Source organism: Salminus brasiliensis, chromosome 15 (assembly GCF_030463535.1).
Source record: "Salminus brasiliensis chromosome 15, fSalBra1.hap2, whole genome shotgun sequence".
In the NCBI taxonomy this organism is placed as follows: Eukaryota; Metazoa; Chordata; class Actinopteri; order Characiformes; family Bryconidae; genus Salminus; species Salminus brasiliensis.
The window spans coordinates 24,506,935-24,534,921 of NC_132892.1; the positions used below are offsets into that span (position 1 = coordinate 24,506,935).

The 27,987-nt window shown below is 39.4% G+C and overlaps 1 protein-coding gene across 1 annotated transcript; it reads right to left on the minus strand.

Annotated features, from left to right (window-relative positions):
* Nucleotides 1–2,242: 2,242 nt before the first annotated feature.
* Nucleotides 2,243–27,944, minus strand: mcoln1a (mucolipin TRP cation channel 1a). The gene is made up of 15 exons (XM_072657481.1): nt 27,729–27,944; nt 17,751–17,992; nt 16,191–16,355; nt 14,591–14,747; nt 13,171–13,252; nt 12,960–13,056; nt 11,304–11,403; nt 10,609–10,715; nt 9,892–10,041; nt 8,673–8,774; nt 7,860–7,982; nt 6,592–6,708; nt 3,626–3,715; nt 3,342–3,472; nt 2,243–2,430 (listed from the first exon to the last, which is right to left on the minus strand). Exons 1-15 carry the CDS (start codon nt 27,769–27,771, stop codon nt 2,394–2,396), a joined length of 1,743 nt encoding a protein of 580 aa, XP_072513582.1. The 5' UTR covers nt 27,772–27,944; the 3' UTR covers nt 2,243–2,393.
* Nucleotides 27,945–27,987: the final 43 nt, after the last annotated feature.

The following is a 27,987-nucleotide window of genomic DNA, read 5'->3' on the forward strand; positions in this document are numbered from 1 at the left end:
ATGGAGAAACACTGTACATTGTTATAGTAAACAAGTACAATTGGCATACACACCATAAATAGGCTATTATTTTTAAGAAGATTCATTCAAGTACACCCAACGCGTTTGACCTGGCCATGCAACTGTGTGTGAGCCATCATTCTAGCCCTTAAATGCTGACCTGGGGACAGTTTTCCCTTATTCTTGCAATGATATGGACTTAAAATTGCAATATAGGAAACTGGCCCTAGGTTAGAATTCAAGGGAAACTGTGAACTTTCTCAAAAACTGGAAAAATCTGCAGAAAAAGGAGGCCTACTAATGATTGTGCATTTTAAAATCACTACATACACAGAGAAAATGACAGACAAACAATAAATTAAAATTCTGTACATTGTGATTGATTAGGACTTAGACATTGGTACTGAAAAGAAAAAAAGTCAAGTGTTACATTTCAACAACTGCTTAAGTTTATCTGATCCCATTCCTTCGCTGTGTGCTTGTTTACCTCTCCAGAACGAGGCAATTTAATCAATTTACTTCTGAGGTCTGTCAAGTAAAGTCAGTGCACTACAGTGGTCCACAATGCGGAGGAAACTTCTCAAAACTATACATCAAAAAAAGGCAAATGTGTTTACCGTCCAGAGACGCTCATAATGTAGGTCAACCGCCGCCTCGCATAATTAAAGCACTTCTATTGTTGAAGATCCTACAGAACTGGAGCGCTGCACCCTGCTGAGCTAGTTTACATCAATGAGCATCATAAACTGAAGAGATCTTGGTAAAATTGTCCAGAATGTAATGTCTGTACCTGAGCCTTTAAGGTTCTGGAGTCATTAGATTTCACTGTGGCCTCTGTTATTTCTTAAGTTTGCAGGGTGAGTTCTTTATTGCATTGTCCCAAAGCATGTTTAAACAAGAGCTCACTGAAGCATCACTAATCTAATCACATGGTGGTTCCTATTGAAGCCCAGTCTGAGCTGTCTGTGGTTCTGATTTGAATGTAGGCAATTCACACTTTGCTCTAAAATCGGGTTTGAAATGGGGGTTTGAGGCAATGTCAAAGCAACTACATGTTTACCACTGACATTTCAGGCTGGCTGTTGACACACTTACGGAATTGTGCTCACTGCAGACTGAAGGAATACTTTCACAAGTTTCTCAAGCTAATCTCTATAAGCTGTATCTCTAGCATTTTGTTGCTGTCACGCCAAAAAAACTTGCATCTCCAAAATAACAACTTTACATGTAAAAAGTATGTAAAAATATTTTATTCCAAGTCATTGGCCCATTCATCTTGGCACCATGTTAAGAAGGCCAGATTCACATTATGTCAAAAAGTGAAACGACAAAAAAGAATGGACGTTCAACGTTTGTCTGACAGCGACAAAATTGTCAAATAACACCTGAAAAAAATGGTACCTTAAAAAGTACTGAAAGCACAGAAAACCTGTTAATTTATATTATAAACCAATGAAGAGTTGCATTACCTTCCATTAGTTTGTTTTTTATTGATCACCTATGATAACTGGCTACAAGCTACAGATACAGCAACTGGAGATCAGTGAAAAACACAGAAGTTTTCCTTCAGGCCTAGCAATAGCTCCAAAACTTTCAATAGCAATTCTTTAGGGAACGCTGTCTTTAGTGTATTGCTAAACCACCAACCACAACTTCCCTTCTCAATCAGCAGGTCTAATGGAAAGTGTATCCATGGCAAACAGCGTCTACATGTATAGAACAATGTGGCAGAAACTGTATACAGAAAAAGTGCCAAGTCATCGTGGGGCAGGCGAGGGACAGTTCTCTTCCTTCTTCAGAATTCCTAAGGCAGTCATAACTCATCAAGTTAAAAACATGATCTTAAAAGATTCCAGTTAGCAACAGTACATATATTAGTTGCTGTTAATTCACCACTAAACACTAAAATCAAGTTAAACACGGTATAAAATGATCACAACTTTCAGGCATTTTCAGGAGAAAGCTTTGGCAGTCACGACTGAAGTACAGACAGACAGCATGATGACTACTAACAGCTAAAGGCCTTCTTCCCCTTTCCCCAACCCAGTGTTATGGCTCTCCACCTCTCTGTACTTCACCTATGGTGGCATATGCTCTGTGTAAACCAAGTGGGGGGAAAATAAAACAAAAATCTACTGAGCAGCCTTCACAACACAGTGTCCACCGTTCATTTCACCAGTCAGTTCAGGAGGAAAATGTCCTCTCTCCTTTCGTCTTTCAGCATGTGAGGACACACTGTGCGCAGCTGTGTGTTTGTGGGACTGAATGTGTTGAATGCACCAGTCTAGACATTATGCACAGTTCTGTTGCCAACAATGAGGTTAGCTGCTCAAGTATGCCGCAGTTCAACAAAGTCACCAACAGATGGCGACAGCCAGGCCGTAGTTCTGGGACTAGTTCACCAGTAGCACATCCTCATAGGTGGTGGTCCTGTAAGATACAAGCAGAAGTTATTGAGCACATACTCATTAACACATATTAGTTAATGCTGATAGAGGGGTATTCAAAGTATTTACGGCTAAATAAAGCCTGTAAATGGAAAAGTTCTGCCTAAAATGCACTCTCTAGAAGCAAACAAAGTGTATGTCAGATAGAGACTGCTACACAACAAGCACCTACTGGTAAAACGTGTACTTGCAGGGGGGGGGGGGGGGGGCTCTATACTCCTCTAGCCCACACCTGGCATTAGGCATTGTGCCAATTGGTTCATGTTTATGTGCTCTGTGGAGTCCCATTTTATTGGCAGTACTTCTATACAGGGACTAGACAAGCTGTGTGTCTGCATTGGGTGCAGCTTAAAGTAGCTGAATATATTCATTAGAAGGGGTGTCCACAAACATTTGGACATACAGTGTATATTCTCTTACACAATTTGGAGGCTTTTAGGAGCCACTGGAACATCCAGGAGAGGTTGGATATCTATACTTCATGGACTTCTCACCCAGAAAGAAAATCTGCTTGGTTTTCCGTATTATTCTGTATATTATGAATAGATCTTTCGCAGAACCTTAATGATGTAACAACTGGCATGAAGAGTCATTAACAAGGTCTTTGAAAGAATTACACTGAATTAGTACTCAATACTAGCAGTCTAAATGAAACCATGGGCAAGACTTGACTTCCCCCCCAAGACTCCACTAGTCTAACCTCTGGCATTAAGGAGTCCGGAGTGACTAAAGCTAAAGCAGCCAAACAGCATTGTGCAAGTAAGATCCTGCTAAAGGGACTATACAGTGGCTAAATTCACAAAATCTGGACAAATTTAGCTAAGCTCTTTAATCAAACTCCAATTCTTTGTCCTTTTGACCAGCCCGACTACACACATCAAACTTCTGCCTGACCTGTCGCAGCAGCAGAAGAAAGAGCATGGCGACGTCTCCAAGCCACGGAACTTCCCAGAGCTGGGCGTGTCCTTGCACTCAGCAATGAAGGCGTGCAGGTCAGTGATGTGTATGGGCTCCTGAGTTTGGTGCTATTAAAAAAAATAAGATAATAAATATGAATTAAACATAAATAAATAAACACACTATTAATGAGATAAATATGGAAAATAACAACCTTCTGAAAAAACTGTTCATGCGCTACATTGACTGTTTTTTCCTTTTCATCCATCCATCCATCTTACCTTGATGGTCTCATAAGCACCAGTGATGAGGGCGATGAAGAGTGAGAGTACCATGTAGATGAACAGGGAAATGAAGGTGTATAGGTATACCTTTACAGAAAGAAAATATACACTGGTTAGCAAAACCTACAGAAAAACATTAAAATGTGCTGCAGAAGAGACTTTTAGAGTGACTGTTTTTTCAAGATTTCACTTGACAGATGAAAAGTCAGCTGTAAACACACCCAGGGTGCAATATCACTGGATTATGGTCAGATCACTTAAAGAGAATATCCATTCTCAACATCTACTCTCTACTGTCTCCCACCCTCTTAGTACAATGGAAAAATGCATGCATGAGGGGTGCGAGTAACAATCATGCAGAGGCAGGGTCTTAGTGAGGAATGGGAAGGGAAGAACGGAAACATTGGTGGCCACCATACAGAAGGTACATAGTGAGGAGGAGGAAATCCTCACTATTTCATTATCAACTAAGGTTGAGCTGAAGACAGAGGTGGCAAGTAATTAAGCACAAGTACTTCATTACTGTAATTAAGTAGATTTCTGAAGTATCTGCAAGTATTTTTGTAAAATTTTGTAAATTTGTACTTTTTACTGCATTTGCTAAACCGGCTTGTTCCTTTTAATTGAATTGTTTGGGTTTCTAATAAGGAAGCTAGTCGTGCACTGCTTTTAGTGAATCTGAATCCATTTCGGTTCTGTAATCTGTATTATAGACTGTTCTGTCAGATACACTAAGGAGCTGAATTACGATGAAACCACGATGTTTAACGTACGGACTGTTTCACTGCACTTTTACTGTTATGCACAGTGTACTCAAAAGCATCTATGGATAGCTATCTAACAGTGTTTAATATTGATTAATATTGATTAATGCTGCCAATCAGTTTCAACAGTTCAATAGAGTTAAATCAGTTTATCCTGTGAGGTAGGAAAACTGGGGTTATCAGTGGTCTGAGAAACGGGTTACTAAATCTGACTGGACAACACTGACAGAGGTGAACATTTCACCAATTTTCTGGATAACCCCCAATTTTGTAAACCATCATTTTTTATCCAGTAAATAACTGGAAACCAAACACAGTTAAACAGGAATGGTATTTTGCTGGTTTAAACATTACATTAATTTATCAGTAAATTTGGTAAAATTAAAAAGAATTAAAAAACAGAAACAGGCTATTAGTGTTAGTGTTAATCACATGGTATCATAGGGTTTCCACCCTATAACCATATATTACCATCATCTGTGAACTGAATATATATCTATGTATAAATTTTAATTACATTAGTTTTTAAGGTGCAAAAAGAAAAGCAGAGATTAAAATACTGTGTATGATTTTATAGATGATGCTGCAGTTCTACCACAAACCATTATTTACACAGTGTCATGGTTGTGTTTGCCTGAAAAGCCTCAAGAAATGTTAAAAGTCAAGAAATTAGAAGGCCCATATATATATATATATATATATATATATATATATATATATATATATATATATATATATATATATATATATATATATTTTTTTTTTTTTTTTTTTACTTTAGGTATTTAAGTATTTTGGAGCTTATATTTTTATTTGAGTAAAAAAATCTAACATACTTTAACTTTTACTTAAGTATTTTCTAAAAATTGAATATTTATACTTTTCCTTAAGTATAGGACTTGTGTATGTCTGCCACCTCTGCAACAGATCTTAATTTTACCCTCTTGGGGGGGCACTAGCCAGGTTTGGAACAACAAAAGTGTCATTTGTTGGTATGAAAGGGTTACTGTTGGGTCAGTTTTTAGCTAAATGCTATGAGAAGTATGTGCATGAAAATGTTTGTAGCTGTTTAGTGTTTCTGAGGAGGTGGTCAGAGATCTTGCCCACAATTAACTCGAGTGTAATATATTAGCACAGAGCCAAACTGAAGTTTCTGAATAACTATTTAAGATGAACTAAATGTGCTGACTTACTGTCACGCTTCCACTCAGTGTCATGTTTATCTCCTTTCCTACACATCTCAGCTATTTTCTGGCCTATCAGCAGCCACAGAGCTAAGCAAACTGAAAGTGAAATTGCAGAAGCCTACTGCAATGATTTGTGGTCAGCGATTCATTTCTTTGAATGGAATTACATACTGTATTGACACAGACAAACACTATGGAGCTCAAGACAAACGCCATATAGCTCAACCACTAATGTGTTAATAATCCCCACATTCTTGCTATGCTATCTGTGCTTGTACAGATATAATTGTAGCTTTCAGTTTGAAAGTATATTGTGTTGCTGCTTTGCTTATATTAGTGACTTATTTTGACAAAGACTGTTTGTTTCATTTGTATTAGTGACTCTATTTTAAATGTAAGAATTATAATATAAAATAATATAATGATAATAATTTCAGATCTCCAAACAAAATGTAATTAACCACAAGGACAACCCGATGATTAGTAGTGGTGTTAGTAGTGGAGTTTGTCGTTCTAAGGTCTAAGGACTTACTTAAAGTACCTCCTTTTTACACTGCTACGCCTTACACTAAAAGAACTCTGCTCTCCACTCACACACCAGAGTGACTTCTCTGCAAATGTGTTGCCTTATGGCTCTCGTGGCTCAGTGTTTACAAATTGTACCAGTTTTATCCACACACGTCCAGATTGAGGCAATTAGGGAGTCTGAAGTAAGAGTGGCAATAAATTTAATCCACACTATTATGTTTAAACTTTGCTGATTAATCTGTGGTCCACATGCATCCCGAACCGTTGGGGGCGAACCATAAGGATCACAGAGTATTCATCATACGGCACTAGTAACAATGTGTGGGTATACATGAGCGCCCATCACAGCTACACGTACAGTATAATCACACCAGACTGAACACTTATAGAAGAGAGAAAGAGAAGGTATGTATGTGTGTGTGTGTGTGTGTGTGTGTGTGTGTGTGTGTGTGTGTGTGTGTGTGTGTGGAGAGTACACACTCACCTGGCTGAACACCCACACCAGTGTGCTGCTTTCCTGCATGTCGCTGAAGGTGACAAACATGTCATCTCCGTTTATCAGAGAGAACAGGCACTCCGAAACCATGGACAAAGAGCGGAACTGATGGGAAGAGAAACCACAGAATTAACATTAGACAACCCAAACCTCCTTATTATTCATCAGTAGGAAATGTCTGTATTTGTAAAACTTATGAGAGTATAAGAGGATAGTCAGAGAACCTCTTATACAATTACATGGCTGTGAAAAAGTATAATTTCAGATCTCCTGAAAAAATGACAAGACAAAGACAACAGCAGCAAAAAAAAAAAAAAAGATATCCAACACTATTTGGTCCTGTTTGGGGGACAAGTGACTGCCCCCATTTGTTACATCATCAACCAGTTAACCACATTTAACTGATAACTGGGATTAATTGAACCAGATACACCCAGGTTTGAGTCTAAACATCACTTAAATAGAATAACTTCACATCAACAAGTATGAGGAGAAAAAAGAAATTCCAGAAGAGATTAGAGGGTAAGTTACTGAATTACATCAGTCTGGAAAAGGATAAAAAAAAACATTCCTAAGGATCTGGGTTTCAAACCACAGAGAGACCCATTATCCCCAAAATAAAGAAAATTTGCAACAGTGGTGATTCTTCCCTGAAGTGCCTGGCCTAGCAAAAGCCCTCCAAGAGCATGACTCTTCCAAGAAGTCACAAAATGAAACCAGACAAACACTTAAGGAACTGCAGACCTCACATGTCACTGTTGATTATTCCAGTATTAGTAAGGACCTGGACAAAAATGGTATCCACGAGACAGTCTGAATGCCTCAAAAACAGCAAATTAAGGTTTTGGAGTGACCTATCCTTGTTTGAACCCTTATGAAATGCTGGGGTGGGACCTAAAACAGGCCCGTTTCAATTTGGATAAAACCCAATATAGCTCAATTAAAGCAGTTCTGCTTTTTAAAAGTGGGACAAATTTTCTAAAGAATTTTAAAGAATTAGTTTTGGGGATCAAAACTAATCAATGTGACAACTGTGCAAAATGAAGAAAATCAGGAGGGAGCAAAAACTTTTTACACTATATGATGTCCTCGCTGTATTTGGCCACAGTAAGCCCAATATATTAATCAGTAAAAACTATAAAATTAACATACAGTGCATGTGATTTATTTTTATTATTAATAATAATAAAACACAAATGAATGTAAACTCACATGGACACTGGCCCACCAATCAAATGAGAGCTTGTACTTCATACCTTGACATGATATGGTCCCAAAACAATCCACCCACAGAAGCAGTAGCCCAGGTATATGGCTGCCACGCAGCAGCAGAAACGGATCACATTAGGGAACGCAGCCCGCAATGTCACAATCAGGATCTGAAACAGGACAGAAAATTTCATCTACATATACATCTAGTGTTAAAACACCAAAAAAACAACAACAACGGAGGCGTGATTCTAGATAAAGTGTTTCCACTTTTTTCACTTTGGTAAGAATTTCAAAAATGTATTGTGCTTAATCTTGAAGTCATATCTAGGTATATGCTCTCTACATTGTAAGGCTGCAACAATGTGTTTCAAAACAACAAAAACAACAACAATGACTATACATCAGGCCTGCCAACTGCTACAATTAACTTAGAGTGAGATTCTGGTTGGTCCAGTGCCAAATGGGCTGAAGGGGGAGTAGGTGAGTGGAGTATGTTAAATGCTTTTACACTGTAAATGTTATTTTAATTGTACTTTTAATGGCAATCTATAATATATATATATATATATATATATATATATATATATATATATTTTTTTTTTTTAGTAAAAAGGAAGGTGGGTTCTGTGACTGCACTAAAGAAAAATAAAAGAAGAAGAAGATAATCGAGGAGAAGGAGAAGAAGAAAGTACACAAGCAGGATAAGGGAAAAAAAGGAGGAGAAGAAGAAGTACAAGAATGAGAAGAAGGAGGAAGAAAACGGAGAACAAGAAGGAGAAGAATAAGATGATCACAACAATCCTAGTAACACTTGAGACATAGAAGGTTTGAAAATGGCTGTGTGTTAAATAACTTACATTGTATTTCTGGAAGAAGCTGAGGTAGCGAATGACCCCCACCCAAACCAACAGTGTTGACGTTCCCAAAAGAATCCCACATACGTCATAAGATGCAATATTCTGTGGGGAGAGTCAGAGAATGTAACTTTTGCATTAGAATTGAGAAAAAGCAATCGAGTTTGCCAACACTCTCCCTAGAAGGATATGATGGCATCAAGGAAGGTGGCTAGCCTGCTAACCTTCACCTTCTTAGCATTGTGTGATTAGTCCAAACTAATGGGAGAGAACAGGCCTTTTCCAGTGGGCAGGAATGAAATCTTGTATTTGTGTGCAAAGAAATCTACAATATCACACAGGAGTACAAAGGGTTCATTTACTCTGCATAGTACCTGTAAAAGTGTGCTATGAATTATTAAGTAGACTTCATATAAGGATATTAACTAGAAGTTGGAATGGAAATCTCAAAGAGAAACCTGCAGACACTAGAGACTAGGACATTACTTTCGGTTCTGATAAGGCGATTAGCCATGTGGCAAAACTTGTTGATTAGTAACAAGAAGTAACTGACATTGAAACTTTATAACATTAGCTCTACTGAACCTGAGCTAGATTTACCTGGGTAGGCTGTAAGTTTGCAATGCCCATAGTGTTTTATGCAATACTTTTTACAGTAATCCCAGAATAAATGAGCTTTATTAATGAGCTGAACCATAAGCCTCCTCTGTAATAGTGCTCTTGTTGAGCTGACATTGCATTAATGCTAAAACAAATCTCAATAGTACTGAGTTCTCTTTCTGGTGGCTGGTAGACATACCAAGAGAACTGTATAAATGTTATCCTAATACAGACCTACCATTTTAAAAATCTGAGATGTGAGTGTGTTAAGAACCTTTAAACTGGTAAAGAACCTTCTGCTAAAGAAAGTTAAAAAGTTCACACAAGCAAAAAAAAAATTTTAAACCAAAAATTGTTTATCTATGGCACAGCTCAAAGAACCCATTTGTAGCGCCTTTTTAGAGTTAAGACTATACCTAAATCATTTCCATAAAATGAATTGCTTTGAGGGTTTAAATCAGGCCATCTGTGGTAATTGGGGTAAATTATACAAAGACCTAATCCAGCATGAACAGGCTAGTCAAATCCTTAAGAATCACATTACACAACCTCCCCTGGTCGCCAGGGTCCTACTTCCCTTGTTAGAGAGCCCTAATAATGAGGTCAGTAGTGTGGGACACACCTTGGACTCAATTCCAATCTTGATAAAGGAGCCAGTAATGGTGAGAAGATCGCTGATGATGAGGAGGATGTACCAGCCGTTAATGAATTCCATTCGGTCTCCCCAAGACACTTTGCGATTCAGGGTGTCCTTAAAGAACTGCACAAACTCCTACAACAAAAAAGATGAAATGTTGAAGAAGTTGTGTATTGTAACATTACACACTATATGGACAAAAGTATTGGGACACCTGCTCACTTCTTGTTTCTTCCAAAACCTTGTTGGAGTAACATTTCTCTACTGTTCAGGGAAGAAGGCTTTCTACTAGATTTTGGAGCATTGCTGTGAGGATCTGATAGCTTTCAGTGACAAGAGCGTTGGTGAGGTCAGGATGTTGGATGATCACCATAACAACCCATCCCTAACTCGTCCCAAAAGTATCGGATCATCATTAAAGCATCATCATTCCAGAGAACACAGTTCCACTGCTCCACAGCTCAATGCTGGAGAGCTTTATACCCCTCTAGCCCATACCTGGCATTAAGCATGGTGCCAATAGACAAGCTGTGTGTGTGTGCATTTGCACATCTGTGTCAGCAATGGTTGCAAACTAAAGTAGCTGAATGCATTCATTAGAAGGGGTCCATCCTTCAAAAGCTCACTAATGTTTCTAGAACAGTTCCAGAATTGAACAACAGAATGTTTCTTTGATGGAGAACATGTATCTATCTCTCTTACATGCTGAAGGAGGATTCCTCTGAAGATGGAGCGACCACACAGCAGCAGAGACAGCGCGCACACCACTGCTACAGCCACGTCAAACGCCACCCGAGCATAGTTCTCCGCTAGAGAGAGAAAGAAAAAGATTAACCCAGCAGGATCAGAGGAAAGTCTTGTGGAAACAGAACCATGTGTATGTCACCTGACGGTCTTAGGGATTAGCACATATGAATTAAGTTTAGCATTAAACTGTAATGCTAATCTTGGTTCACTGAAAATTCTTTTCAGTCTAGACTTGATCTTGGTCTGGGATACCAGCGCTTTAATGTTTTAATGCATCAGTGCCTGTGTTAACTGTGGACATTTTACAACAAAGGTAAACAATCAAGAAACTTTTACTTGCCACTGAACTGATAGTCATGTTTATACTCAAACTGGCTGTAGCACTCAAGCGATGACTGATCGGTGTTAACCAGCCCAAAGTAGGCCACGAATTTGAGATTTCATATTCATCAGCCCAGGCTATGTTTCTCCAGCCTTCAACTGTCCAGTTTTGGTGAGCCTGTTCCCTACTCCAGCCTCAGCTTTCGGTTCTTGCCTGACAGAAACCTGACTTCTGCTGTGATCTTCTGCTGTCAAGGTTGGACATGTACATTCTGGGGTGCAATTGTACAATAAATATATTATTTTTTTAATTAATTAAAAAGTCTCACCATGGCCGGATACACTGGGGTCTCTGCATTCCTTGATTGCGACCTCATTATCCAGACTGATCTTCACTTTGCCGCTGTGAGCCTTGTTATCCAGCACTATCTGCTCAGACAGTCAGGAAAGAACACTGCTTACATCAGCGCTCAACAGTATTAAGCTGGCAGGTGAATGTGGGAGAACATCCGAGAAGACTGAGAATGTGAATGAAGTCTAGAGCAGTATGGATGGAGCAGAGTGTGCTAGAACAATGTGGATGAAGCACAGCAATCTAGAGCAGTATGGGTGGAGCAGAGCGTGCTAGAACAATGTTGATGAAGCACAGCAGTCTAAATCAGTATGGGTGGAGCAGAGCATGCTAGAACAATGTGGATGAAGCACAGCAATCTAGAGCAGTATGGGTGGAGCAGAGCATGCTAGAACAATGTTGATGAAGCACAGCAGTCTAAATCAGTATGGGTGGAGCAGAGCACGCTAGAACAATACGGATGAAGCACAGCAGTCTAGAACACTGTGCTTTAAGCAAAGCTGTTTAAGGTAGTGTGGATGGGACAGAGTGTTCTAGAGCAAATTGAATGTGCAGAGCATTGTGGAACAATGTGAATGATACACAGCAGTCTAGAACAATGTGAATAAAGCACAGCAGTCTAGAGCAGTATGGATGGAGCAGAGCATGCTAAAACAATGTAAAGCACAACAGCCTAAAGCAGTGTGAACAGTGCAGAACATTCTAGAACAATATGAATGAAGCAGGGAATTCTAGAACCATGTAAATGGTGCAGAGCATTGTAGAAGAATATGAATGAGGAACAGCATTCTAGAACAATGTGACAGAAGCCCAGTATTCTAGAACCATGTAAATAAAGCACAACACCCTAGAGCAGTGTAGACAATGCAGAGTGTTCTAGAACAATTTGAATGAAGTACAGCATTCTAGAACCATGTAAATGGTGCAGAGCACTGTAGAACAATATGAATGAGGAACAGCATTCTAGAACAATGTGACAGAAGCCCAGCATTCTAGAACCATGTAAATAAAGCACAACACCCTAGAGCAGTGTAGACAATGCAGAGTGTTCTAGAACAACTTGAATGAAGTACAGCATTCTAGAACCATGTAAATGGTGCAGAGCACTGTACAACAATATGAATGAGGAACAGCATTCTAGAACAATGTGACAGAAGCCCAGCATTCTAGAACCATGTAAATAAAGCACAACACCCTAGATCAGTGTGGACAATGCAGTGTGTTCTAGAACAATATGAATGAAGCACAGCATTCTAGAACCATGTAATGTCTGCAGAGCACTGTAGAACAATATTAATGAGTAACAGCATTCTAGAACAATGTGGATGAAGCAGAGCAGTCTAGATCAGTATGGATGGTTCATAGCGTTCTAGAGCAGTGAGAATGGTGCAGAACATTCTGGAACGATGTGGATGAAGCACAGCTGTCTGGAGCAGTGTCGACGGTACAGAACATTCTAGAACAATGCCAAGTACTCTAGAACAATGTGTATGAAGCAGAGCGGTCTAGAGAAGTGTGAATATGGTATACCCCCATTTGAGTAATTGGGGCAAGTCTGGGTGTTTGATGATTGGTCCTTGTTCAACTAACAGTATAGTCGAGTTGTACAGGGAAAGGGTAATCTACTACTCACCGTGATTGTAAACGTGTAGCAGTCTGGTATCTCATTATTTATGATGGTCTGAAGATTTATAGCCTTCAGTTGAAACTGTATCGTCACGTTGATGAGTCTGAAAAAACCCAGATTACAAAAAAAAGGAAGATGACAAACAAAAAGGGAAAAACATGAGAAATTCTGTCATTTTCACAACAAAGGCTGTTTTCTGGAACAGAATCAAACTTACTTGTGAAATTTGAGGGTAAAGTTTTTGTAGTCACTTCCCACAAATCCTGGAGGTGTAGCAAGTGGCGTGACCCCTACACAATCTACAGAGACCGGGAAAGAGAGGTCTCAGATTCCTTTCTGATCACATGAACAGGTTCACATTGTACAAATGGTAAGATTTTCATTTTGCCAACTGTTTCCCTTTTTTAAGTGCATTCACAGGAAGTGATACTTCTACAAACACAGGAAGAAGTATTTACTCCTACAGCATTTATGGTCGTGTTTTAAATGTAGCTTGTAGCAGGGCTGCAAATGTTTCCAAACATCCATTGGCCAATAAATGAGCACATATTGTATTAAATTGTAATACACTTGATTACAGTTTCTAGCATTCCAAAAATCAATGTATGTTAATCACTACATTTAGGTGCATATTCACACACCTAGTATGCAAAATGCATCATTTAGAAGTCCTAACACCTGTGACTCACTGGATCAATGACAAGTAGCTGTACAAACGTACAGCCGCTATAACAAGTTGTGGAGGGCCAGTCAAACCTTGTTTAAGTAAATTATGAGTTACATTTCCGTAGTTTTGCAATATTTGGTATATTAAGTTTCGATTTAGGATGACGGAGAACACACTGCCAAAAACGTATGAATTTGTACAAAAATGCTTGGTTCTTTTATTCACAGCAGTGGAATTTCATAGGTTTTTTTTTTTAAACATGAAAGGACAGATCATCTATGTATCAGGGAAAAATATGCGATCAGCAGACATTTCAGCCGATTCGGAGAGCTGGTCAGATCATATGATCCATTTTTTGCAAGTTTCTGCAGTGAAGTCATATGATGCTGCAGTTCCTCATTCAATTGCTAGATGACTCACAGCTGCAGAATCCCATTAAGGCCAGCGTTGATGTCCGTACACTGACTCAGTCCAGTACAGTGAGTATCAGAACACAACAGTGCTAGTAAAGACCATTAACACCACTCTCCACAGAGCTCCACAGGAATTCACAAGATCATCTTCATGATCATACTGATCATACAATCAGCAACTGATATCAGCTCTTTGCTGTTTTTGGTTTAAAGATTCAACATTATGTATCAAGATAAATTAAATTGGCGATACATGTATAAATTATTCTAATATGCTAGTCCAGGACATTTTCAGTGGTTTCAGGTAATTAGGAATCCAGAACTAATATGTTTTCTCTGTGTCCAGCATGATGAGTCATGCTGATAATTAGGAAAATTAGGAAAAGCTATAGAACACTGAATAGGATTTCTGAAGCAAAAGAAAATGAGCCTACTGGCACCATACTTCATCCCAGGCATGGGCTAGAGGGGTATCAAGCCCCCAGCCCCCAGAACTTTGTTTTCTACAATGATGCTAAATGCAATCAACCAAGAATTTGAGCTTGAGTTGGGTTTACCTGTAATAATGTGGGGGTCGATGCTGAAGGTGTCGTTGGCGGGGTCTATCCAACCTTTTTTATAATACTGCTGGCAGAGAGACAGAGCGCTACCGTTGACTCCTACTCCATACACATATGCGTAGCGGCCCACAGTGGTATCTGGCAAGGCCAGGTACTGAAGAGGGACAGAAGCAAAGAGGAATTGATGAGAATGTGAAAGAAGAACGGCAAAGAAAAACAATGCTACACAAGTTCAAAACCTTGTCCCCAAAGTAAAAAGCCAGCAAGGTAAGATCACATTACAAAATCTGTATATCTTAACTAATATGAACATAATATTGACAAGAGAAATGTCAAGAACGCATACAGAATCTACACTGCAAGATCCTTGAGAACCTTTGGAAGTTCTTCAGTTTGAAACTGTGGAGGAAGGTGCTTTGAGGAACCTTCCTCAAGGAACGTTTTTTTTTTAAACACCTCAAAACACATTTTAAGGGTTTGGGTTTTTTTCAGGATTTTTGCATATCTTTGCGTCTTCTTAAATTTGACCATGTTCTGATCCTAAAACTTTAATGAAGCACATCATTCTAGAACAACGTGAATAAAGCCCAACAGCCTAGAGCAGTGTGGATGATGCAGAGAACAATTTGAATGAAGCACAGGAGTCTAGAACCATGTAAATGGTGCAGAGCATTGTAGAACAAAATGAATGAGGAACAGCATTCTAGAATAATGTGAATAATGCAGAGCTGTCTAGATCATCATCAATAACATGGTTAGACAGGGCAAGTATTTCTGCTTGTTATAATGTGTGTATCCGTCTGTAAGTTACACTGAACTTGAGTTATAAATCAAAGAACAGCCTTTGCATGGGTAACAGATCCGATTATACTACCCCCCCCCCCTTCAGCAGCTTTACTTTCATATTTTATATGCAATCTTGTCAACATGATCACAAGTGCATCCACAGTACATCACAAGACTACATGACTCCCAGTATGGCACTGTCGGTCTGGGTTACATTAACCACTCTCAGAGTCACACAGTACTAGAGTAATTTTACCCAATAAGGGAAATCACATTCCAATCATGTCTAAGTGTCTAACAAAGTCTTTGTGAAAGGCCAAACAATTTCAGAAACTGATCAGTCCATAGTAAGATCCTTAAAACCTCTTCCGATGTTTTATAAGCACTTCATTGTGTAGTAGGGTGTTTTTTCCCTACTCAACAGCCACTTTCCAAGCATCATAAAGGCATCAAAAACAGCTGATGCAATTATGGTCCATTCTATAACAGTGCCCCCATCATGTCTGGCAGATGATGTGGTATTCTTTAGATCATGAACCCTTCCTTTTCCTTAATAATGGCTTCATCTGTCCTATGAATTGTGTTCCAGGACTGGTCAGGCTTCCTTAGATGCTTAATAACAGTCTAATCTGGCCTTTCTGTTCTTGAGTCTTATCAGTGGTCTGCAGCTTCAGGTTAAACCCTCTGTATTTATATGAATAAAGTCTTGATCTCCTGATTGTAGGCTTTAACAATGACAGGCCTACCTCCTTGAGAGTGTTCCGACATGACTAGGTGTTGTAAAGGGATGTAGATGGTTAATACAGTTTACCTGCTCTATCGCATAGTAGATGCAGTCGTAGACGTCGCTCTGTGTGTACACCGCCAGTGCATCACTTGCGCCATCATAGCCTTTGAGGAAGAGATGTTTAAAGGATGCTGTGTTCTCTTCTTTAAATGTCACAACCATCTGGTTACTCAGACCAAACAGCACCAGCTAGAGAGAGGTGAAGGGAAGCATTCAGTTATTGCTGTATCAAGCATATGACACTGAATTACAGTACACATCACGCCATATTTGGTTATTTTATGACAGTCATGCTGCTATCAGGGTCAAGGTTAAGCAACAGTGAAGAGATACAATGCTAATATGACTAACTAAACCGAAAATAAGACTAAATATGTTATTATAATTATGTTAGAACTGGACGCAAAGTTGGACAAATGACATAACTCACTGCTACAAACCGATTTATTGTTATTAAAACAGGGCATTGTTGTTCCCAGAGTATTACTGGCCCATATTTATCCAAACTCTCAGAGTAATAATGCTAATCATAGATCAGTTAATTCCATTTACATAATAATGGATTAGGTTAGACCTAAGAGGGCTGATACTAATTCAGTACTTTCACTCAGAAATGCTTGATAATTCCAGTAAGTCCAATGTCTGTCAGGTTGGCCAACACTAACCTGCATTTGTGTAACCTGCAAACGTTCTGGCAAGTGCTGCATTATAACTTGTAAAACCTCAGCAGCATGGAACTGTCCTAGTTTACCAGAAGAACTTATGACTCATATAGCCGTTTGAGTGCTATTTCCCGGTCATAAATCATGACATTCACCAGTTTACAAGTACAGCCCAAACATCCCTTGAAACTTTTACACTGATCAGCCATAACATTAAAAAGGGTGAAGTGGATAACACTGATTATCTGGTTACAATGGCACGTAAAATGGTGGGATCTACATATTAGGCATCAAGTGAACAGTCAGTTCTTGAAGGTGATGTGTTGGAAACAGATAAAAAGGGACAAGCATAAGGATCTGAATCTTTTTTTGACAAGGACCAAAATTTGATGGCTAGACGACTGGGTCAGAACATCTCCAAACATCAAGCAGGTCTTATGTTTTTTTTTCCTGGTATGCAGTGGTCAGTACCTACCAAAAAAGCTCCAAGGAATCAACTGGTGAACCGGAATCAGGATTTATGAAATCCATGGAGGCCCCATCTCACAACTTACAGGGCTAGGAAGGATCTGCTGCTAACGGCTTGGGGCCAGATACCACAGGATGCCTTCAGAGGTCTTTTGGAGTCTGAAGGGAGCTATACAATATTAGGCAGGTGGGTTTAATGTGATGGCTGATCTGTGCAGAACAGCTGCAGTTTATTGTTTATCTACAAGCCTTGGGAGTAATAGTGTAGTAATGTACATATTTTCAGGTTTGGCTCCATTTCCCTTTACCCTGTTTCGATAAAAGACTGAGGTTTCTTTTATATTAAGTACACCATTTCAAATGTTCCTTTGCCCAATTTATATTCTGAATACTCTACCCTCTTACTTAATAAACACAATAAATAAAGAAAATGAACTTCAGACCTGTGGCGTACCTGTATTGTGACTATAATGATCTTTATGAGCTGTAGGAACAGTTTAAATGGTTTCCGGCCTTTGGCATGAAACTTATCACAAGGGCTCATGAAGAAATATTTCAGCTTCCTGCGCAACGCTTCCTCTTCCTGGTCCATGGTCACCCAGGCTCCCACTGCCTGGGACAACCTGGGGTTGCCATGGTCGTTGCCGCAATCATGGGAACCATAGTGAGTCACTGGAGACAGCAGCCGATCTCTTTCTGGAATGAAAAAGAGAGTAGAGAACTTGCAAAGCAAGAATACACAATAGACAGGATACTAGCACCAAAAAGAATGTGATAAGAGTCAGCAGAATTGTGATTTAATCTTCTTTAACACGCCACAACAACCGTATCAGGATTAAAACATCAGATGCCATGTTTGTCATGCTTAACCTATGACACACCTAACTAACAATTGCTCACAAAAGTATTTAACCCCCCTAGAAGTCTTTAGATATGGCTGAATTTAAATGAGAATAGAGTATTTCTATTCCATGCTCTAAAAGCCAAAATTCCTGATCTGTCTGCAGATCTAATAAGTAATAAATAAATAACTCATGCCCTTCAGACCAGTACTTGGTAGAACCCCCTTTGGTCCTCCTGGCAGATTTGCTCCAGGTTGTTCAAGTTGATTTGGGTGATCACAATTTTTAAACACTGCCATAGATTCTTGATTGGACTAAGACCTGGATGTTGCCTTTACTATTGTTGGACACTCATCGTTTTGTTGTACAACATCTCCTATGCTACTTTAGCCTTGAGCTTCAGACCCCTGTCATTAATTTTACATGTATGGCATTAGCTTATCCAGCTTACATTTACATCACGTTACACAGATATACTCTCAAAAGAGATGCCATAGAAGAACCACTCTGGGTTCTACAAGCTAACACATTTCTAAAAGAGTATGTAAAGAATGGTTTACTTGACATGAAGTTTCTCTACCAGTTTAAAGATGAGGCACTGTAACAGCTTGGTAATTCAGCCTTTATCTAACAAGGCCAAGACTGCTAATGATGAATGCATTAGAATGAGCACTGTCCCAACAACCCCATTCTAACTGATCCCTATCATTTTTCATACAGTATTAGCCACACTGTTTTGGGTAAAGTATTCCTTCCAGTCAAATAGCCCTTGAGATGCAGAGGGTCAATCCCAGTGGTGAAGGCAAACATGCTGGGGCATGAAGCAGACAAAAAATCCCATCATTCTGCCTCACCTACCCCAGTACAGCCAATTTGTTCTGGGAGCAATGGAGTGTGGTTAAATGGATAGAGTCTTCCACCTGTCCAAATGTGCCTCTGTAGAGATCACTACCAAAAAAAAAAAAAAAAAAACAAAGCATGAAAAAAATCAGACGCCACATGTACCTGTGATCATGGCACCTTCTACTCACGTGTTGTATCTATTATAGAAATCTAATATTGCAGAGAAATCTGCAATACAGTATGGCCTGTTGTGGTGTAGTGGGAAATACTTCAAAAGCAGACACCTCTTCAGAGAATACTTGGGCGAATAGCAGAGTACTATGGTCACCTTATTGTCTTGTGCTTAGTAATGTCTAAGCTTAGAGGTATCTTTGAATTATTAGTCTATTCTAACTAGCTGAGGTTTTTCTTGGGTAAATAGCAAAGCACTTTTGTAAGTCGCTCTGGATAAGAGCGTCTGCTAAATGCCGTAAATGTAAATGTACGTCAGTCTTCTTTCTTGTAGTATCCGTTTCATCCTGTGCAATTTTCTCCAATCCACTCCTAGTTCAATCATTCCTAGTTTCACATTAACACGCAGCAGAGGTTACGGTAACTGGCTGAATTTGATGTGCAAACAATGAGCCTAGGTGCCCAAGACCCCTCTGCACAGTGCTGATATTATATTGTAAAGAAAACATAGAAATGTTTACTTACAGTTATTTACAGCTGTTCCTAATATCTGCTGCGTTATGCACTTTATCGCTAGAGCGCACTCTCTCTGACATACAAGAGCATTGTGGCTGAGAGAAAAAAAAACACGCAGGAATTCAATTCGTAGTAAATTACGTCACATAGAACCACAATAGAAAGTGGCAAATGCCCGCATACACACACACAGACACTTAAACTGTAGAACTGTTGGAGGAGGATCACTGTGCTACGGCTTATTAAGGGTCAACACTATGCTGTAGTCTACAGTGGCACCTTTAGGTAAAAAAACATCAGTTAAAAGCAGTTCGGAATTCGATTTTCGAGGTGACATTAATCACGCCAAGTCATTTCTAAAAGTGAGCCTCTTAAAATCACCCGCAGGCCCGCGTGGTCACTGGATGGAGCGATAGTGGAAGAGCGCTCAGCATGGCTCATTAAAGGCGAAATAAATCACAGCCCGAGCCCGACGCGAAAGCGGTCAAACTGCTGGAGAAGAAAAAAAGGAAGTAAAAGAAGAAAGAAGAAGAAAGGCAAATACAACGAATGGGTCTGCAAAGCAAACGAGACTAAAAGGTTGACGGAAAGGCCAACAGAGGGGAATGTGTCTACGAAGCACTTTAGCGGCTTTGGTAAGGTGAAGCAGTTTGCACTCACCGTCTGTCCAGTTCACAAGTCCACTTGACTCAGCAGAACATGTGACTGCCACAGTCTAACAACCACACATATGAAGATTTCTTACTGCTCATAACTGTCTGTAACAGCAGAAGTCAGGTGACGTCTACTTAAGACGATTTGTTTTTCCATAGACTCCAGAGGCTTGAAGTCCATTCTGGCTCATCTCCGGCTAACTGTTTGCACTATACAGTGTACATAGAGACAGCATATCAGTATTAATGAGCATCAGAACTGGGCCAATGTCAGGAGAAAATTGATAGGTAATGGAAGAGAGAAATAAAAGGTTTCTGATTAGATTCTGTAAGAAATATACTTGGAAATAGCATGTGATGATGTTAGCTGTGTGTTTCCTCCTGTAGGAGAGTAGTGTGACAGTAGGGTGTTTGACTAGTTTTAGGATCATAACTTACTTTAGATGCCCTTAAGCTTCAGGTAGAAAACAGCTCATTTAAATTGTTGTAGTTATTAAATATACAATATCAGATCAGTATCGGCCAATACTCAAGGTTCATCAGTATCAGAAAAGATACACCCCCCCCCCGCCACTTTTCACTCTTGATTGTCTTATTTTATCATGGAGGGACAAACATTTCAAATGATCTAATTACATCTGTTATTACTATGGATGCACCGATACCACTTCTCCAATTTTACGATACCAATATCAGATTTTCTAGTATCTGCCGACAGCGAGTACCGATACCAATACCAACTCTGACTTAAATACTCCACAGACGGCTATAAATCCTGATACTTATGGAATTCTACTTTGTATAGGTTGTATTTTTTACATCTTATCCCAAAAAAAGATATAATAAGCTTGAAAGAAGAGCATTTACTGGTTAAGGAACGGCACATTTGAAAAGTTTCAGAGCTATGAAAAACTAAAAACTGCCACAATGCAGCAATTTCACATTCAAGTTCACGTCTAGGTGTAAAAAGATACTAAACGTAAGCTTAAAGTAATGGTTTCAGGGCATCAGTAAGCTTCATGGTATCGGTGCTCTCTATTGCCAATACCAAAACTGTGTGCAAGTATTTGTGCCGAATCAAGCCCATTCTTGGCTGTAATATAGATTCTTGAATAATATGTTTGCAGCAACCTTTAAATTACAATCTGCACTTGACTGCAGCTTAAAGGTGCTATAGAATGCATTTACCTGAGATTTACCTGAGTTGTTCCTAAATGTATGAAGAGTATGCAACGTTCATAGATTCAACAGTGTTTGAGGTTCATGGTTTGTCCCTTCTATGGACCAAACGTTCAACATAATTCAACCACGGCAAGATAAATCTAGTTTTCCATTCTAGCAACGAGTTAAACCAGGAATGAGTGCTGTGTGCAGGAGGTATATTTACAGCCTCTTTAGGCCGGTGAAGTGTAGGGGGTAACAACATTGCTTTCCCATGTGGAACACTAGGGTTTGTTAAATATTACATTTGTTAGAATGTGAAACTGTAGTACGATCTGATGGTGACTAGGTGTGCCCAGAATGCAGACTTTCTGGAGATACTAACAGCCTAGAGGTTAACGGGTCAGAAGCTTTAGGGTCAGTCAGATAGAGCCTGTTGCAACTGCCTAAAAGTCCTAAAGATTGACCATCTATTTAAAGAACACACATTTTGCCCTGCACCAAAAGCTGTAAACCGACAATAAAGCTGTGTACTGGGATACAATACTTGTGAAGAACTGGGGAAGAACTTGGGGAGCTTGGGGTTGAGCTGCCTGCAGAACGGACTGTGAACTAAGAACTCTTGCAGACAAATTAAACAACTTCATTTCTGCCTTCCTAAGTCTCCACCTCACTTTCTTCTTCTCTGCAGGAAAATACAAGTAGAAAACAGGTTCGATTCCTAACGCTGCATTTTGCTACCATGTCTCAACACCCCTGGTGTGTTTGCTTTTAAAAAAGGTTTTCATTTAAAACCTTTCGGATTCAAAACTTTTCCAAACCTGAAGCATATCAGGATATCTTGATATCCAATGACTAAGCAAAGCTGAAGCTATGTAGATTAACTTTACTGAAAAGACCGTGAGGCCGACAACAAGATGTCAACTTACGTCAACTTTGTTTTTTAAATCAGAAAGAAACAGGTTGTGTCAACAGGCCAAAATATCTGGATGTACTCTGGCCGATCAAAACTGATCTTGAAGAGAGACGTACAGGATACGGGTATATTTAGGCTGAAGCTGAGCCCCTATGTCTAAAACATAGTGACAGTGATAGAGTCAATCAAACAGGGTTATTTAGGTAAAAAAAAAATGTCATCCATCCAGCTTCGCAAGAGCTGCTGACGGAGCGTGCCAAGTCTGAAGACACTAGTACACACGCTTCAGCTGTCAAGAAAGGTGCAGTAGAAGAAGCGTAGCGATCGGTCTAATCAGAAGATGTTATCTAGTCTCTACACTGGGCCACCTACAGCAACACTGCCCACACAAACAACACAAACAGCACACACACACACACAGACAACATTTCAATTCAGGCCTGTAAGATTTAACCTCACAGTCTGCATGATTAGTTACTGTAACCTTCTATTACTTGTTAGCTTCTATAGCCTTGCAGCTCCAGTGGAAAGCTAAGCTAAACACCAAAACATGACTAACAGCTCAATTTTGCCAACCTAGCTGTTGATGTAACACACTCTTGCTACTGTGCATCTCCCCTCTCATTTACCACACACAGGCTGTGTGATCACACTGCGGTCAGGAAATGACACCACACAGCTCTGTATTGCCCTTCATAGTAATTCAACACCAATTTCTATTTTCTGAAACATCCACTGAACGAGGCCACGCATGGCCAAACTAAGGCATACACCGAACTAGCTATTTGTGCTATGTGTTACTGGATGCTTCCACTATAGGGCAGAGCAGAGCTTCCGAGGTTACTTGATGCAAAGAGATCAGCCTTTGGATGATTATATATTCATGGCAGAAAAAGCCACAGTGCCAACGACGTAAGGTGGTATGTAAGGCAGTCAAACAGATGCGGGTAATCGCCGACTTGGTCACACAGCAGCTGTGTTCCGAAACCTAGGCTGCAGCTGAGATAGGCTTGATCATTAGTGGGACTGTCCCATGATGCAGTAGATCCATTACTGTGAACAGTCATTGTTTTTCCAAACCCTGAAATAGCCCAGATCACATGTATGTGTTGAGGTGGAAAGTATAAAGTTCCAAGATGGAACACTAGTGCAGTTCCCAGTTGTCATGAAAGCAGAACAGAAGCATAAACATGTTTGAACCCAAGCAGAGATGTTTGAATTGTGGAAACACAAAATGTTCATGTCCATCCGTCACCATGTGTGATAAACACTGTCATCAGGAAGCAAAAAGGGAAGGAAAGTGTGGCAAAAGTCATTCTTTTGGCCTGTGTATCAACAAAAACAAGTGTATCACCCAAAAATCCCAGCCTTAGAGGGCTTGTCATGTCATAGAAAACTGCAGTGAAAATGTTATGCAAAAACGTCAACAGAAACAGGTCGCTGAGCAGCAGGTCATGGTCTAGGACTAATCCTGTAGCAGAACTGGTTAAGCGGATTATAAACAAAAAGAAAAAAACCCAAAAAATTAGATTTTGTCTTGAACTCGTATTGCACTGTGTTTTCTACTGAAATTAGATGAAACCAGACATTTGGGCAAAAGGGGGTGAATTAGTCCTGCTGCATGACCTTTCCTCTAGAGTCTGGACTGTTGATTTGACAAAGCAGTTTAGAACAGTTCCTGATTTGGTGAGCGATGTGATGATGTTCTAACATTATTGTAATAAATGGTGTGTTTTTCATGTCCGATACCAACAAAGACATCGCAACCCTGAGTATCTGCCTATACAGATAGTAATCTGATACCAACACTATCCCTTAGACCCCTAGGCAAATAATAATTGATAAGAGACACTCTCACATGCCACATTATACAATATTATGGGAATGAATTGAAGGCTACTTCAATGTGTCTGGATTTCAGATGTAAATATTAACAGAACAGAACAGATATCTGTACAAACTGAACTATGTTTTGATCATAAATTAACTTCACGCTTGTAACTGGAGTTGTGGCTTGTGGAGACTATAAAAACATGGTTAGGGTAAGTACTGTTGCCTACCTGAAGACCCCTGTGTAGAGCTTGCAAAGCAGTGGGTGGTAAGGATATGGATGAAAGGGACGGGCTGGGTATTAGGTGTGGGTCTTTATCAGTTGTAAGTTTTTTTTCATAGTATTGTTTAATTTTTGTATAGGTCTGACTAGTTGGTGGTTGAGACAAGTGACCATATACATAGTGTTCTACTGTGCCTCTGGAGCCAGTATCAGACCGTAGTGGTGGCGGTGTTCTGCTCACAGCGTGAGCAGTGAGAAGTATTTGGTGGTAAAGGTGGGTTTAACCCAGCGAAGCACTGATGGAGGAAAGCTGATTACTCCGGTGAAGAGGTTGTAATGTGGTGGGTAATGAGAATAGGGGTGAATGGAATGGGCAAGATAAAAGCAATATGGCCATATGCTTAACCCCAAGTATATACAGGATTTTGTTGCTTTTCATCTTGTCCTGTTTGAGTTCACTTGTGTATCTGTCTGTAAGTTACACTTATCTATATACAGCCTATACCAGCATGTAGGCTTGAACCATGCAATTACATGATAGTTAAGGGTAAAGAATCATCTTACACCCCCCACCCCGATAACCAATCAAGTGAGTTTCATAGACAGCCAGTAAACAGCCAGTAAACAGAAACCAGTGACAGCAACCTCATATTAAGCCTATTAAGCTGTTAATAACTATGCTGTTAAGTGGTAAGATTGTGATTGACCTAATTAATTCATTTAATAATTATAACCCTCCATAAAAATATGGTACATCATGAAAAGGTCTTGTGTTGTCACGTTATCATTTTTTCTGTATAAACCACTGTAGCAACAACAGCACTTATTTATGAGTGACTGTTCAAAAGGGTGGTTGTGCTGTCTAGTGACCACAATACTTTAATCGAAGCAGAGGGGTCAATGAATAATTCAGCCAGATGCAAAACAAAAGAATCATTCAGTGGGGTTTGCGCAGCACGTATAATGTAGGCCAAGTTGGACAGCTTAGAGGACTTAACTGCATTAGCAGTGACTGCACTCACTGACTCCCTTATTTCACCAAAAAGTGCCTTAAATTGGTTATATTTGGCGGTATTCAGCTCACAAGCTAAAAGACTGCCATTAAACTTGAGACTTAAGAGTGCAGACTAACCACTGGTCAGGCTGGCATGGTTGGACCATGCAATTACATGACTCTGCAACATGACACCAGCCCTAAAGAGTCACTTGTTTTTTTATCTAGACATAACAATCACACTTACTATGGCAAGAAAAAAAAATCTTGTCAAACTGTTTTTCAGCGTAGCTCAGACATTTTGTCATCCCTCATCACATGCTGATGTTCTAGGAAATCCAACGCAGAATGACTTTGCCTTGTTCTTCTTGTTCGGACTTTCATATATATCAACTTTTTTTTCATCAAAAACATCGCAAAGCCAACTGCATCAGTGACAAGACTTGTGTATCTGTTTCTCTGAAGCATTCAGACTTCTTCCGTAATGACAAGAGTAAATACGTAGGTGTAAAAATGGACACTGACTGAGCTTTTACAGACTGTTGATCTTGAAGATAAAACTATAGAGGATCAGACCTTTGGTTCAGGTTATACTATAATGTATGCATGTTGCTGGCATAAGTACAGACATTCATTCAACCCTACATTTATCAGCGCTTACATTTAAGAAGTGACTCTTTACTCAAATTCATTATTTGCAGTAGGATAAGGGCGACGAACATAGGCTGTCACTTTAGCCACACTTTAGTGTCCTACTTGCTGTACTGCAGTAATTTAAAAGGGGGAGTATCACAATACAGAGCTTATTTATCATTTGAATTGAGAATTATACTGTAATCTGCTTTTCTGAGTACCTCTACAAGTCCAGCAGTACTTTCTACACTTTACTACAAGTCCAGCAGTACTTTCTGTACTTTGCTATAAACGCAGCAGTACTTTCTGTATTTTACTATAAACGCAGCAGTACTTTCTATATGTTATAATAAATGTAGCAGTACTTTCTGTATGTTACTATAAATGCAGCAGTACTTTTTATACTTCACTATAAATGCAAGTCTGTTCTATTCTTTACTATAAGTCCAGCAGTACTTTCTATACTTTACTATTAATGCAGCAGTACTTTCTATACTTTACCACGAATACAGCAGTGTTTTCTATACTTTACCATTAATGCATCAGTACTTTCTATACTTTACTATTAATACAGCAGTATTTTCTATACTGTACTATAAATACAGCAGTACCTTCTATTCTTTAATACAGATAAACAGCTATATCCACACATATAATGGTCATTATAAAAACGCAGTATACTGATGTTACACAAAAGCCTTGCTTATTTTCACTTATTGACATCAATTGAAATAGCTCTTGTTCTTTACATCTTGTCATGACAAATGGATCAACAGAAATCCAAAACTCCAAAACTACTTGAAATTAATTTTTTTACATTGATTGGAGAAATTGGAGATTCAAGTTTTTGCATGAGAGTGATGATATGAAATAATATAATAAAATTTGCCATATCATAGTAAATCAAGTATGATGAGTACTTTCTTATATATTCTTCTAATTAATTTTTTAATGATAATACTTGTTTGTATTTAAGCACATTTGTTACATTTTAGTCACCATTCATTTCTGTTATGAAGTTATTTAGCTACCATTGTTACTGTCCTTTATTTTATTATACTGTTATTGGGATTTTATATCTGCTTTTGTTTTTGCTATTCTCACCACTTTTGATCTGCTGTAGTGTTTGACTTTCGCTCTGGGATTAATAAAGTGATCCATCTATCTATAATCAATAATCAATGTATTATAGCTAGCTAATGTATAATGCTGCAGCATCTGCACTGCTTTAAGGTTGGACACAGCTTAACAACACATCTGAGCTTTGTGATTAAAGGCTAAATGGATCCAAAACAGGCCCAGGTCCAGGTCCAGGTCCAGGTCTGGACAGCTCCACGCTCCTCAGGTTTGGGGAGGAAGAGTGTCTGCTGCTGTGACTCTCCCAACAGGCTGGTTTCCACAGAAACGCTGCTCACAGAAACAGAAGCACTGCTGTCGTGTAATTTGCTTCACTGGCTGCAACAACAGTGCCGTAAACAACCGGCTCGTTAAAAGTCCCTGCCTCGGTCTTCCGTCTCGCCTCGGCCAGCGTTAAAACCTAGGTTTTAGGCTTTAAAAAAACAACTGACCACTTTCGTACGAGTAACCAGTAAATTAGCTAGCAAACACGCTGCTGAGGAAGACTAACCTTAAACTCAGTGAAGGACTTACCGGAGGAATCCTGAATGACATGATTTTTGTCAACCGCAGCCATGTTGACGAAACCGTGAGGCAAGTATCCGACATAAAAAGCGACTTTAGGTCCCGACGCATTAAAACAAAGCTGCACATAAACCTATCTGACGAAGAAGGCCTTTATTTTGGGGTAAGTAGCTAGCTAGTTCTCCTGCTGCCTCTCAACACTCCGTCCCTGCCGACTGTAGCATCTCGCGTCCTAACCGCAGTCATGTGACCAGACCACATGACTCTG